This window comes from Equus quagga, chromosome 11, assembly GCF_021613505.1.
Source record: "Equus quagga isolate Etosha38 chromosome 11, UCLA_HA_Equagga_1.0, whole genome shotgun sequence".
Taxonomy (NCBI): Eukaryota; Metazoa; Chordata; class Mammalia; order Perissodactyla; family Equidae; genus Equus; species Equus quagga.
The window spans coordinates 83,827,180-83,843,367 of NC_060277.1; the positions used below are offsets into that span (position 1 = coordinate 83,827,180).

At 35.7% G+C, this 16,188-nt stretch overlaps 1 protein-coding gene across 2 annotated transcripts in view; it reads right to left on the reverse strand.

Moving 5' to 3' along the window:
- Window positions 1-8,599: 8,599 nt before the first annotated feature.
- The window catches only part of RAD51C (RAD51 paralog C), a 29,091-nt gene continuing 21,502 nt past the window's right edge, over window positions 8,600-16,188 (reverse strand). Inside the window, exons 6-9 of one of the 2 annotated variants that reach the window (XM_046674482.1) lie at window positions 15,841-15,907; window positions 15,047-15,107; window positions 9,760-9,820; window positions 8,600-8,796 (exon numbers count right to left, since the gene is read on the reverse strand). In XM_046674482.1, coding sequence (XP_046530438.1) covers window positions 8,680-8,796; window positions 9,760-9,820; window positions 15,047-15,107; window positions 15,841-15,907 — 306 coding nt within the window. In that variant the 3' untranslated portion in view covers window positions 8,600-8,679. The remainder of the gene's footprint in view (window positions 8,797-9,759; window positions 9,821-15,046; window positions 15,108-15,840; window positions 15,908-16,188) is intronic. The other variant, XM_046674483.1, reaches the window with a different exon arrangement.

Consider the following 16,188-nt stretch of genomic DNA (forward strand, 5'->3'; position numbering starts at 1 on the left):
AGTAGAGGAACATGGACATGGATGTGAGCTCAGGGCCAGTCTTCCTCAGCAAAAAGAGGAGGATTGGCAGCAGATGTTAGCTCAGGGCTAATCTTCCTTAAAAAAAATAAATAAATAAAATAAAAATTTTAAAAAATGGTTAAAATGGCAAATTTTATATCTATTTTGTCACAATTTTAAAAGAGTAAAGAAAAAGACCACTAGTAAATTATATATTCATTTTATAATAAAAATTGCTCAGAAACACCATTCTATGCATGACCAAATAGTAGTCTTATCTGACCATTTGAAAAATAGAATTTATTCTAAATCTTACTTGAAATATTTATTTATTTGACAAGTAGTTGTTAAACGTGTATATGTTAGGCATTAGATGGATGGATGGACGCATGGACGGAAAGACCAAAAGCAGACAGGCCAGCCTATCTTGTCTACCTTACAGAGTGGCTAGACAGATCAAATTAAATGATGTAAAAGTGTTTCAAAATCATAAGGCACTATATGAGTATGTTTTAAGCTGTATGTCCCCAAAATTGAACCTAAAAGTCATAATACTCTGGGAAAAAATACACCTTCAATAAGGGGTAAAATGTTTGTAAACCCAAGAAAGAATTAGTTTAAAAAATTATCTGCGTTTGAAAAATTTGAGATTTATAAATTAGTTAAAGGTATTGGTGGGATGATCTTTAAGGTTTCCTCAAGCAATAAAAGTGTATAATCATTGCATTTGACACCTTAAGCCTGTATCCTAAAAATAAACAAAGACAAGCCCAGGGGGCCAGCCTGTGGCCAAGAGGTTAAGTTCGCTTGCTCTGCCCTCTGCTTCAACGGCCCAGGGTTTCACCGGTTCGGATCCTGGGCGCAGACATAGCACCACTCATCAGGCCACGCTGAGGTGGTGTCCCACATAGCTCAACTAGAAGGACCTACAACTCGAATACACAACTATGTACTGGGGGGCTAAAAAAGACTAAAAAGGTGGAAATAAAGTTTCAGTTCCTGATTGTTTAAAAAAAAAAAAGCCCCAAATTCTGAGTTAGATCATCTGAGCTTTTAATTCTATACCTTAATATTTTTATATTTTTAGTAACTTATTTGGAATCAAATTGATTTTCCAAGCACATCAGAGTGTAAAGGATTTCTCAAAGCAGAGCAAATTTTGAATTGCTAGTATTTGTTTACTCTTCCCAGAATGAATATTTTTAAAGTAACCTATATTAATGGCCTGTGCTGTACTAACTGTGGCCAGGGCATTGTAAAACATGGAACTGACATAAAAACACCGTGGAAATAAACGTTTTTTGTGTGCAAATATATTTATGTGTATAGATGAATTACCAAAAATGGTGATCACAGCAATGACATGAAAAGAGTAAAAGCCAATATACATCTTTTGTATTTACCACACTGTCTAACCCCAGGATAAAAGATGGATTTAATTCCTGGTTGGCCAGGAGACGAGACTTTAACTAATTTACTGATAGGATTACGTGGCAAACTCATATGAATTGTTGGATGACAGACATTCTATCATACCATGAGTTAAAACCAAGTAACAGAAAAGACTGGAAAAAAAAGTTTATACTTTAGTAAGTATACTATACTTGCTATCATATACTATATATACTTACAGTACACTTACTAGAGTATAAACTTTTTATATTCTACCACATATTTTGTAATTAAGAAAATAATACTCCTTGAAAAATAAACCTTTCAAAAAGCTAAGAACTACTTTCTCATATCCTTTCTTTTCCTTCAGTCCCATAAATGAGAAAGACCGTCTATGAAGACAGTTAAAAAATGGTAACAAGTCTGTCCTGGTGCTTTTCAAACTTTAATGTGCATATGAATCATCCAAGGATCATTATTTCTTGAATCATGTTACCACATGACTTGAGGGGCTGAATAATGGCTCCCCAAAGATATTTACAACCTGATCCTTGGAATTTGTGAGTGCTAATTTATATGCCAAAAGGGACTTTGCAGATGTGATTAAATTAAGAACCTTGAGATGGGGAGATTATCTTGGATTATCTGACTGGGCCCTAAACGTAATCGCAAGTGTCCTTATGAGAGGGAGGCAGGAGGACACAGAGTGAGAAAAAGGCGATGCAAACAGAGAAAGAAAGAGACTGGAAGAGGCTACACTGATGTCTCTGAAGATGGGTTATGAGCCAAGGAATACAGCCAGCCTCTAGAAACTAGAAAAGGCAAGGAAATAGATTTTGCCCTAGACCCTCCAGAAGGAATGCAGGCTTGTGGCACCTTGATTTTAGCCCTGTAAAACTGATTTCAGACTTGTGTTCTTTTAAGCCACTAAATGTGTTGTAATTTATTACAGCAGCGATAGGAAATACAAATCATAATTTCAATTTCTTTAAAAAGGAATTTACACTATTACAGTGTTTATAACAAAAAATATAGTAATAACTAAAACTCCAAAAAGAAACTTAAAAATTATGCACAATCATTAAAAACTATCATAGAAAAATTTAACTATGCAGAGCACATGAGGATATATTAGGATTTTTAAAAAGCAGGTTACAATATAATTTTGAAAAATTTTACATGTACATATTTTAGGTTTCTTACAGTGCTACAGACTGAACTGTCTTCCCAGAATTTATATGTCAAAGTCCTAACCTCCAACACGACTATATTTGGAGATAGAGCTTTTAGGAGGCAATCAAGGTTATTTGGGGTCATAAGAGCAGGGCCCTCATGATAGGATTAGTGCCCTTAAAAGAAGAGATGCCTGAGAGCTTGCTTGCTCACACTCTCAATCTCTCTCCCTGTCATGTAAGAACACGCCAGAAGGCAGTAGCCATCTGCAAGCCAGGAGGAAAACTCTCACCAGAAACCAACTATGCTAGCACCTTGATCTTAGACTTCTAGCCTCCAGAACTGTGAGAAAATAAAGTTCTTTTAAGCCACCCAATCTATGGTATTTTGCTATGACAGCACAAGCTACTACAGATTTTAGTACTGAGAAGTGGGTACTACTGTAAGGAATACCTAAAAATGTGGAAGAGACTTTAGAGCTGGGTAATGGATGGAGGCCAGAAGAGTTTATGGATGTTAAGGGTGATTCTGGTGAGGTCTCAGATGAAAATGAGGAACACGTTATTGGAAACTGGAAGAAAGGTGATCCTTGTTATAAAATGGCAAAGAACTTGGCTGAACTGCTTTCTAGTGTTTTGTGGAAGACGGAACATGTAAGTGATGAAACTGGATATTTAGCTGAGGTTTATAAGCAAAGCATTGATGGAGTGGCTTGGTTCCTCCTGCTTACAGTAAAAAGCAAAATGAGAGATATGAATTGAAGAAGGAATTGTTAAGCAAAAAGGAACCAGAAACTGAAGGTTTGGAAAATTCTCAGCCTATCCACATTGAAAAAATTAGATAGCTGCTCTGAAGAGAACACCCAGTGTGTGCCTAGACCATCACTCTATAAATAATTTATGGGATTATATGAGCAGAAACAATGACAGTTTGAACTGATGGGGATGGAGACGGGACAAAATGAAGGCTGGCTGTTGGACTTCTTGAATGTGACAGGACTGGATATAGCTATTTTGCAGTAAACACGCTATTCTTTAAGAAAAGTGAGAAAAACTCTTCAGGAAAAAGCAAAAAATGAGGGGCCAGCCGGTGCTGTAGTGGTTAAGTTCGCATGTTCCGATTCAGCGGTCCGGGGTTTGCCAGCTCAGATCCTGGGTGTGGACCTATGTACCACTTGTCAAGCCATGCTGTGGCAGGCGTCCCACGTATAAAGTAGAGGAAGATGGGCATGGATGTTAGCTCAGGGCCAGTCTTCCTTAGCAAAAAGAGGAGGATTGGCAGATGTTAGCACAGGGCTAATCTTCCTCAAAAAAAAAAAAAAACAAAAAGAAAAAAAAGAAAGAAAAAAGTGAAAAATGACCCTGAAGGTGATTCAGGGGTCATCAGGACTACGCCTCAGTTTCAACAGGCCAGATGGCCTCTGCCAGAGGCCATGAGGGGCAGGACCTCCCAGCAGACCCTGGGAGTAGGTCTCCTGCCTAGAGCTGTAGGGGGTGATGCTGACACTCCAGTGGGCCTGGAAGGCAGAGTATCAAACCAAAGAGGATTATTGTCAAGCCTTAAGATTTAATGGAATTTGCCTTGCTAAGTTTTGGACTTGCTTGGGACCCATCAATCTTTTCTTCCATCTGATTTCTCCCTTTTAGATTGGGAATGTCTGTCCTACCACTGTCTCACCATCGTATTTTGGAAACACTTTGGTTTCACAGGTTCACGGATGAAGAGGAATTATGCCTCAGAAAGAATTGTACCTTGAATCTCACCCCATATATGATTTAAAGGATATTTAAACGAGACTTTGAACTTCAGAATTGATGCTGGAATGAGTTAAGACTTTTGGGGCTGTGGGGATGGAATGAATATATTTTGCATGTGAGGAGGACATGAATTTTGAGGAGGCAGGAGCAGAATGCTATGGAGAGAATTATGTCCTCCCCAAAATTCACATGTTGAAACCCTAACCTCCAATATGACTGACTATATTTGGCAATAGGGCTTTTAGGAGGTAAATAATGTTAAATGAGGTCATAAAGGTGGAATCCTAATCTGATAGGATTGGGGCTTTATAAAATGAAGAGAGAAAGATCTCTCTCTCCATGTGCATCCACTGAGGAAAGGCCTTCTGAGCACACAGCAAGAAGGCAGCTGTCTGCAAGCAAAAAAGAGAAGCTTCACCAGAACCAGACCATGCTGGCACACTCATCTCAGACTTCTAGCCTCTAATACTGTGAGAAAACTGTTGTTTAAGTCTATGGTATTTTGTTATTGCAGTCCATGCAGACTAAGATTTAAGTGTATATTATAACTCAAAAAATAAATTCTTTTCAGCAATAGCAACAACTTTGGAAGGCTATGGTATGTAAATTTTATTTAAAAAGAGTCACATACAAAAAAACTTTATATTCAGGGACAGTTCTTTAAAGTACAGCGTTCTAACACTTAATAAAATGATATTCTACAATATCTTATGCCTGGTAACACTGATATTTATCACTTACGACTCCTCCCTCTCTTGATGTTATGATCTGAGCAAATAGAATATAAAATGATGGGTAATTCTTTATAATGACTGCATTAATTATAATAAAAATATATACCTTAAAGCCCTCAAAAATAAAATAGTTAGGGACCAGCCCTGTGGCCAAGTGGTTGGGTTCATGTGCTCCACTTCAGTGGCCCAGGGTTTTGCTGGTTCGGATCCTGGGTGCGGACATGGCACCGCTAATCAAGCCATGCTGAGGCGGCGTCACACATAGCAGAACCAGAAGGACCTACAACTAGAATATACAACTATGTACTGGGGGGCTTTGGGGAGAAGAAGAAAAAAAATTTTTAATAAAATAAAATAAAAATAAAGTAGTTACAATCAGTCATCCTAAACTAGTCATTTGAAATTATTCCTACATAATTAGGATGACCATATGCCTGATCTGCCCGGGACAGGCCCAGTTTACATCCACTGTCCTCGTATAATTGTTAACAGTACCCACTTTCACTCTCAAAAAAGCCCTGACCAACTATGGTTATTCTATGTATAGTAAATTACAGAATAATTATGTGTTTAAAATTTTATAAATTTTAGTGTTCAATCTGACACAGGAAATACCACCACTAAAATCTGGAAAATATGCCTGTCACAGTACACAATATTAAGTTACTTAAATAATTTTCTTCTACTGGGAATCAAAGTAAATTCTATGAATGAACTGAGAGGTTCCTAAGAAGAACCAGGTAGGGGCCAGCCCCATGGCAGAGTGGTTAAGTTTGCGTGCTCTGCTTCGGCGGGCCAGTGTATCACCGGTTCGGATCTTGGGTGAGGACCCAGCACCACTCATCAGGCCATGCTAAGGCAGCGTCCCACATAGCAGAGCCAGAACAACTTACAACTAGAAGATACAACTATGTACTGGGGGACTTTGGGGAGAAGAAAAAAAAAAGAAGTGGCAACAGATGTTAGCTCAGGTGCCAATCTTTAAAAATAAAAAAGAACCAGGTGCCAAAACATTCTTAGATGATTTCGAAACCATTCAAGAATCCAAATTTTTAACTTATTCAAGCAATATTGAGATTATTAAAGGAAAAGGTCAATACACCTTATTTCAAAAATGTAGAAACAACTAACTGTGAGCTTATCAACTTGACTATTCTGGAAGATAAATGTTCCAGACAATTTCTTGATGGGGTAACAGCTCCAAATTCCCTCCTTTAACATTAAAAAATAACATAAATAATAAACAAATAGCTTAGATTTTAGGATTGGGATCACTAAAACCAGACTGGTCAACTAAAATTTGTATACTACCCATAAAACTGAATATAATGACATGCTGACTCATGGTGCTAGCCTTTCTTTATAATAGTAAAAACGGGTCATTTTTTTTTTTTTATTAATGTTATGATAGATTACAACCTTGTGAGATTTCAGTTGTACATTTTTGTTAGTCATGTTGTGGGTACACCACTTCCCCCTCTGTGCCCTCCCCCCACCCCCCCTTTTCCCTGGTAACCACCGATCTGATCTCCTTATCAATATACTAACTTCCACCTATGAGTGGAGTCATATAGAGTTCGTCTTTCTCTGACTGGCTTATTTCGCTTAACATAATACCCTCGAGGTCCATCCACGTTGTTGTGAATGGGCCAATTTTGTCTTTTTTTATGGCTGAGTAGTATTCCACTGTGTATATATACCACATCTTCTTTATCCAATCATCAGTTTCTGGGCATGTAGGCTGGTTCCACGTCTTGGCTATTGTAAATAATGCTGCGAGGAACATAGGGGTGCAACGGACTCTTGAGATTTCTGATATCAGGTTCTTAGGATAGATACCCAGTAATGGGATGGCTGGGTCATAGGGTATTTCTATTTTTAACTTTTTGAGAAATCTCCATACTGTTTTCCATAGTAGCTGTACCAGTTTGCATTCCCACCAACAGTGTATGAGGGTTCCTTTTTCTCCACAACCTCTCCAACATTTGTCGCTCTTGGTTTTGGATGTTTTTGCCAATCTAACGGGTGTAAGGTGATATCTTAGTGTAGTTTTGATTTGCATTTCCCTGATGATTAGCGATGATGAACATCTTTTCATGTGTCTACTGGCCATATTCATATCTTCTTTTGAGAAATGTCTGTTCATGTCCTCTGCCCATTTTTTGATCTGGTTGTTTGTTTTTTTGTTGTTAAGCAGTGTGAGTTCTTTGTATATTATGGAGATTAACCCTTTGTCGGATAAGTGGCTTGTAAATATTTTTTCCCAATTAGTGAGCTGTTTTTTTGTTTCAATCCTGTTTTCCCTTGCCTTGAAGAAGCTCTTTAGTCTGATGAAGTCCCATTTGTTTATTCTTTCTATTGTTTCCCTCAACTGAGGAGTTATAGTGTCCGAAAAGATTCTTTTGAAACTGATGTCGAAGAGCGTACTGCCTATATTCTCTTCCAAAAGACTTATTGTCTCAGGCCTAATCTTTAGGTCTTTGATCCATTTTGAGTTTATTTTGGTGTGTGGTGAAAAAGAATGGTCAATTTTCAATCTTTTGCATATGGCTGTCCAGTTTTCCCAGCACCATTTGTTGAAGAGACTTTCTTTTCTCCATTGTAGGCCCTCTGCTCCTTTGTCGAAGATTAGCTGTCCATAGATGTGTGGTTTTATCTCTGGGCTTTCAATTCTGTTCCATTGATCTGTGGACCTGTTTTTGTACCAGTGCCATGCTGTTTTGATCACTGTAGCTTTGTAGTATGTTTTGAAATCGGGGATTGTGATTCCGCTGGCTTTGTTTTTCTTGCTCAGGATTGCTTTAGCAATTCGCGGTCTTTTGTTGCCCCATATGAATTTTAGGATTGTTTGTTCAATTTCTGTGAAGAATGTTCTTGGGATTCTGATTGGGATAGCATTGAATCTGTAGATTGCTTTAGGTAGTATGGACATTTTAATGTTTATTCTTCCAATCCATGTGCATGGAATGTCTTTCCATCTCTTTATGTCATCGTCAATTTCTTTTAAGAAAGTCTTGTAGTTTTCATTGTATAGATCCTTCACTTCCTTGGTTAAGTTTATCCCAAGGTATTTTATTCTTTTCATTGCGATTGTGAATGGGATTGAGTTCTTGAGTTCTTTTTCTGTTAGTTCATTGTTAGTGTATAGAAATGCTACTGATTTATGCACGTTAATTTTATACCCTGCTACTTTGCTGTAGTTGTTGATTATTTCTAATAGAAAAACGGGTCATTTTTAAGAATTATCAAAGCTATATTTAAAGAGGAGAATAAAATAGGAATGTGAAAAATATCTTTTCTTCCTAGCAATTTCTGGGCAATTAGCAAAAGAGGGAGGAAACAAAAGTCTGAATAGTAAATTCATATTGGCCACATGAGATAAGCATAATACAATACCTGTATCATCTCTACTGAATGATACTAAAAATGAAAACAGGGCAAAATTTAATTATAGAACACCGCTTTAGAAAAACTCTTTCATAACATCATATTCATTAAGTATTTTTCCCACTCATTTCATATATTCCTGATTCATTCATGCCATAGTGTGTATTTATATTTTAATAAGTCTACTACTTGTATACATTTATCTCACAGCATCAATACATTTGTATACTTTGAGACTAGTCTTTGGATTCCTGTTCTTCCTCTGATTCTCGTGACCGTTTCCGGTAATTCAATGAACCTTCTGTTTGCAATGAACATGAAGTAGCAACAACAGCATCTCTAAATCCTTGAGGCTGCAAGATGAAAAAATATACAAGTATGCTTTTAGAACATCTAAAATAATGATTGGTTTTCTAATATTTTAAAGTAATTAATAGGAGAGCTACTTTATTCTCAGGATAGAAGTTATCAACCACTGTGCCTAAAGAGGATAAACCTCATCGATAGGTATCCAGGTCAGGGCTGCACTGGAGTATTTTATATCTAGAGTATTTTATATCTATTTGTTTATACATACACATAGAAACACACAGAAATAACATTGTGTTATAAAAATGTTCTCTAAAAGACAATCCTAACAAACTTTATGGTGGCTCTACTGGAAGAGCTGAAAGGAAGTAACATGTACTAATTACTTAAGGGCTCTTTACAAATTTATTTTCACAATTAAATACTCTAAAGTTTTCCAATTAAATGTACCTGGAGAGTGCAAAAACTAAGTAGATAATTCAGTTTCAGAATCTCTATTTCTGTTTTTGTCCTTAAAAAAAGAGATGCCAAGAATATATTTGGTTTGACACTATTGATAAATATGTGTATTTCAGCCAAAAATGTCTGTTCTAATGATGCAAAATTACAGAAAAAATTAACATTTTAAAGCGAGATATATTTGGTGGCCACAATAGATCTGTAATATCTATAGACCAAAATGAGTAACGTTGGTATTTTTTCTTTTCTGAAAATCTTTAACGACTTTCACTTTTAAAATCTTTAATATCCTGACATTACATATGGCATGGAACACACTACCCTACAAATAAGTATTTCCTCTGTTCTTAAGAATAAATTTCAGTCCAATTGTGACTAGAGTATTCTGTATATATACTACTATTTTGGGAATAACATTCTAAGTATCAAAAGCTGTCCTCAAATATGCTTGCTGCCTACAGAAGTTAACAAAGGCAATTTGTAAATGTTCTCTTCAGATAATTACTGCCCACCAACACCAAAATGCACTCTAATCAAATAATACTGACTGTGATTTGAAACAGTACTGCAGATTCCTTCTGGCTTGGTGATTTGTACAATGTTGCCAACCTGCTTAGAGAAAAAGAATAAACATACACAGACACATGATTGTAATTAATAAGTTCAGATGACTAATTTCATAATTTAAATCTATAGTTTTTTACTATAATTCTATTATTTGTTCTCTAAGGACAGAGAAAGCAAAGAAATATAGAAACCACTCCCTTCTAACAACAGCTATATGTATGCATGTAATAATATCAACAGAGTTCTTTACATAAATGAAATTTTAAAGCAACCTAAAAGTACAATTCAAATAAATTATTTTATACATGACAAGATACTATTTATGCTTAAGTAAATAAAGTGGGAGAAAATATTTATGATAGAAAAATAATATATTAAGTAAAAGTTACACTGCACGATCCCACAAGTGTGTATACACACATATGTAGAAAAATTACTAGCAGACTACAATAAAAAAGTTAAGTTGTCAATACAAGGTAAAGGTTGTTTTCTTGTTTATATCTTCCAAATTTTCTGCAGTAATTGTGTATTTTTTGTGTTCTAACATAAGTATTAAGATGATTTCTTGGAATATAAATGAGGAACACACACTCATATTATACTAATACAAATAAGCCAGGAAGACACATTCTTTCAAAATGATTATGTCCAGAAAAATCACTGTCATGACAGAACAAGGTCTGTTTAGGTAGGATTTTATTATGTACTCTACAAAGTAAATAATATAAAACTGAAAGCTGAAAGTAGTTGAGAAATAAAACTCCAAGCTCTTATTAACTAAGTTCAAATACCATAACAGCAACAAATATAAGCAAAAACTTTTGAAGTGCCTTTTAAAATTACTTTAAAACTGACATAATTTATTCACAATAGCCAAAAGGTAGAAGGAACCCAAGTGTCTGACAGAAGAAAGATAAACAAAATGTGGTATATACATACAAGGGAATATTATTCAGTCTTAAAAAGAAATTCTGACACACGCTACAATGAACCTGAAGACATTATGCTAAGTGAAACAAAGCCAGTCACAATAGGACAAATACTGTATGATTCCACCTACATGAGGTGCCTAGAGTAGTTAAATTCATAGACACAGAAGGTAGAATGGTGGTTGCCAGAGGCTGGTTGGAGGGGAGAATGGTGAGCTAGTGTCTAATGGGTATGGAGTTTCAGTTTGGGAAGATGAAAAAGTTCTGGAGATGGTGGTGATGACTGCACAATGATGTAAAAGCACTTCACGCCACTCAACTGTACACTTTAAATGGTTAAAATGGTAAATTTAATGCTATGTATACTTTACCACAATTTTTAAAAACTCTAATATAACTGCAGAAAATGCAGATTCTAACTTAGAGGAAAATCACAGACTCCCAGAATTAAAAGGGTCATTTATTTACATATAATACAATGTTGATTTGTTTTGGAAGACAATTCAAAAAAGACATCTTGATTTATGACCCTTTTACTCTCTTAATTTTGAAATTGCTCCTCTGCTCTGGCACAAATCAAAAGAGAAGCAATCAGAGACCATGGTCCCTTAGCTTCATGCTTTAGGTTTATACTTTCAGGATAAAAACAGTAGAAACTAAAATGTCATATATTTTATAATTATAACTATATACATAAATAAAACAACTGCTAAGTAATATGTAATACAAGAATAGTGGTGTTAGGGAGTGAGATTATACATCTTTATACTGCTTTAGGGTTGATATTCTATCTTTAATGCAAAATATAACAGAAAATAGGGGCATGGTGTATTTTAACCCACCTTACTAAAAAAAAAATCACTCCCTTTTTTTGATTCAATAAAATAAAAATCAGCAAACTCTCTCAAAAACTAGTATCTAAATCACCCCATATCACCATATGGCCAAAAAGGTACCTAGTGCATCTGACTTTTCTGAGAAAATTATTAAAAAGTAACTAAGCTTTTAAGAAGCATTTACATGTTTATTAAGAATCCTACAGTCAAATGGGCATTAAGCATTCAGGTTGAAAATCTTCCTCAAATTTATCAGTAAAAATAAAATTTTCTTATTTCATGTCTGCATCTTGAGAGATCTTTTTAAACAACAAACTAAACCAAAGAATCACTTGGCTCATGGCCCCAGAAGAGATGAAGCTTAACATATGGCTGAACTACATAGTTTGGGTCAGGAAGAAACAAGACAGAAGCACAATTTGTGCTCTAAAGCTGAGCACACATATGAAACATTGTGTGGGGGTGTTGATATATTACTCCACTCTACCACCAGATCTTCTTGGCAAAGAGTAGTATAATTCCGAACAATCTCGGCCTCATATTATCATGAATATGCAAATTGGAGGAAAACCCACACAATATACAAGACAGAGACAAAAGTTAATTCGTTTAGTAACAGTTGGAATGTTATTCCATCATTAGTCAGAGTAAAAATCAGGTGTTTCTGGTGAAGGATGGGGCATGAGGTAAGACACTTAGGTTAAATGTCAATATAAATTTGGCTAGTCAAGGTTTTTAGTTTTCTGCTCAAACTGGAAGTGTTCATTTTTATAACTATTTTCCCCTAGTATGAAGTTCTATTTCCATCCTTTCAAGATAAACTAAATTTTAAAACGCATACAAGATTTTATGCAACTTGAATGACTTAAAGGTATCCGGTTTCAAACAATGAAGAACAAAACTATTTTAATTCTATTAAATGAGGCCAACTTATTCTGATTATAACAAAGTATGCACATTCCTGACCATATATCTACAGATTGTGGGAAAAAAAGAAGTTTGGAGAAAAAGGATTTTACCAAAAAAGAGGATTAGAGCTATACCTTTAGATCTGCTGGCAATCAATGAATACTAGAAACAGCAATTATAGGAGAAAAGGAATGGACTCTATTATAGAGTCAGCTATAAAATGTAGATACTACTACCTATTCCATAGAGTTATTTGGAAAATAAAATGAAATAATATATACAGACACAAACACATACACACACACACACACGTATACAAACACACACACAGTGCTTAGCACAACAAAGAACAGTTAATAAATATTCAATAAATGGTAGCAATTATTTACTACTTAATCTTTCTGGGCCTTGGTCTTCTCACTGTTAATGACCATAGGTGTAGATTCTTCAAAGAGTTATTGAAGGGATTATATGAAATGTTGTATACAAAGTGCCCAATTAAACACAAGCAAGCATGCACTGAAATGACAGTGTGGGATACACGAAAATTTTTATAGAACAGATTTCCCCTAAATCTATCTATTCAATGTTAGTGTTCTATACCATTCTCTAATTTCTTGGGAAGGATAAGTAAGAAGCTCAAGTCAGCGGCTGGCCCCATGGCCGAGTGGTTAAGTCTGTGTGCTCCGCTTCAGGGGCCCAGGATTGCACTGGTTCAGATCCTGGGCGCGGACATGGCACCGCTCATCAGGCCATGCTGAGGCGGCATCCCACATGCCACAACTAGAAGGACCCACAACTAAAAAATACACAACTATGTATTGGAGGGCTTTGGGAGAAAAAGGAAAAAAAAAAACTTTCAAAAAAAAAAGAAGCTTAAGTCATAAAATGGTTAACTCTTAAAAAGTAACCATGATTTTCTGATCTCACAGGTACCTAACGAATGCTAACTTTTTGAATTTGACAAAGAAGGAAGCTTCTCCTTCTGATGAATACATAAAAAAATGAAACATCTTGCTCTGCTCCTTTTATTTTTCTTATTTCTTAGATTTATTCTATTAGTGAGTATCTAATAGGAGAATCAAAGTGGAAGACTACTATGATATACTAGCTTAAGGGGAATTCCTAAGAACATTAAATAGTGGGATGCACTTTACAGAAAACCAAAATCTGGGAAAGTATAAGCAATGTGTTCAAAAGACTCTCATCTGGAGAACTGTTGCCAAATCTTTACAATAGGGTTTGTTGCTGAGAAAAGAATTCCTTTTGTAAGCACACTATACAACGACTTATTTACAGAATTGGGGGTGGGGGTGGGAGTCAATTGTAAAGCACTGTGTATTAGGAAAAAAAAAAGAGTTACCTGAGCTCTTTGGAAATGCCATCTTTAAAAGAGACACAAACTGCATGAATTAGCTGCAAAAAATTTATGTAAGTGTGATCGGTTCTGCTAGAGCTCAGTCAGTAAAACTTAACTTGGTCAGGCATGATGTTTTTCAGTTTGTAGAAGAACAAAAAAATGGAGATAGGGGCCGGCCCGGTGGTGTAGCGGTTAAGTTCACACATTCTGTTTCTCTGCGGCCTGGGGTTCACGGGTTCAGATCCTGGGTGCGGACATGGCACTGCTTGGCAAAAAGCCATGCTGTGGTAGGCGTCCCACGTATAAAGTAGAGGAAGATGGGCATGGATGTTCGCTGAGGGCCAGTCTTCCTCAGCAAAAAGAGGAGGATTGGCAGTAGTTAGCTCAGGGCTAATCTTCCTCAAAAAAAAAAAAGGAAATATCACTGCCCAGACCCAATATGTATTTAAGCAACCCTTTTTTCCATCTTTGCCCACACGCTTTCTCAATTTTCCATTTTTATTATAGTATTTCCAAACCTAGTTCTCTAGGTTATACCAATTAATCTCAAAGCAGAGAGGCTGGCATAAATTCGACATTTCTAGAAGTAGAGAATAAAAGACTCTACAGCTTTCAATTGCCTATTTTAAAGAAAATGAAAACCGCTTTGTTCACTTGCTCAGCAGCTTTAAAAACAAACAACAAAGGTTTCATGCTGCCATAGTTTTATTTTAAATAACAATACTTGTGAAGGGCAGGTAAGTAACTGGATGACAAAAGTAGGATAAGAAAACAAAAAGAGAAACAATTTCATACAAGAAATATATTAAGCAACTAAAAAAACCATCCTATTTTCCATCTAAATTAGTCCTAAAGTGAACCTCAAAAGTTTCCCTTTTGTCTTGATTTTATTCTTCTTTCAATTCCTTCCAGGAACACAGAGTACCCACCTCCTTCTGTGTGGCTAATAAATGGTACGTGATTTCAAGGAGCTTTAGAAGGTAGCATTCCTTGGCCACCTACTCATTTCAGGTGCACCCCATCATTTAACTATTCCAAAGAATTTCCTATGGAGCTAAACGTGTAGTATAATAACATGTTTCCATGTTTGCTCTAGGTGATCAAGGAGAAGGCCACAAAAGCTTTAGTTCCTGGGGCACTGTAGATCTCATGCACTGGACTGGCTCTAAGAAACTACTAAGTGTTCAGCGTAATTAACCCAATATTCAGAATCCTTAATTTGTTCTATACTGACCTTTGCTTTTGGTCCCAATGAAAAATAAGCCGTATTGTAGCAGCATGTCCCCAGCTTTCCCCTGAGGGAAAAAAACCATAATAGTTGTATGTTGTCTTACTGACTAGGTCATAAGTCTCTCAGAATTCCTCTGACCAAATGCAGTTTTACTTTACTTAATTTAATATAATGAGAGTACACTTGGTTTCAAAAAACCTGTACATGGGTAACATCCTGAGATTAATAAATTTTTACCTATCTATGGAAATACTGCAGATCATCCATATTTGCTTTTAGAAAACTTTATACGTTGAGTCAACATACTTGTCAGTCTTTCATATCATCAGGCCTACTGACACATTTCTAAACACCAGAAGAAAAGCAAAAATTCTGACAGAATATTCTTAAAGATTTTAGTAGAAATAAATCTTGAAGCATTGTGTTCAAACAAAACCATGACAGAGGTTAGGAAGAGACTCATAAGTCTATTCACTGTAGTGTGACTTGTATTTAAATGGATTCACCATGCTCCTGCCTAAGACTGAGCTTTCTGAGGGCAAGAGTCATCTTACAAATATTTATATGCTGAGAACCTGATATAATAGTTGCCAGACAGATGTTCAACAAATGTTTACTAAATAACTGAAAGGAAAAATTAGTATCTAAGGGCACTGTGCTCCATGTTTATATTTATCAGTGAACAAGACAGATACAGGCTCTGCTTTCGTGGAGCTTACAGTACTCAACAAGCATCAAATGAAAGAGGGAGGAAAAAATGTGTTTAACTAAAAATGCTTATTTGATTAATTACCCACCCAATGCAGGAACTAGCAAGGCCTGATTTCTATCAATCTTTGTTGTCATCTGATTGGTTAAAATTACCTACAAAACAAAATGTGAAAAAATTAGGTGAGTCTCCCCCAAAAATGCAACTTCAGTATTCTGAACATAATTTAAAGAAAGACATATTTAGGTAATAAAAAGTTTTATGATAAATTTTTAATTTACCCATAAAAATGAGTAGCTATCTGAAAACATGATTCTATTGAACAGAAAACATTTTTTAACAGACAAGAACAAAGTTCTTATTGTGAAAATAGAAGAATAAAAATATAATAGATAATACATAAAGGTCTAAAGAGACTATGTGTAAGAATTTTGTA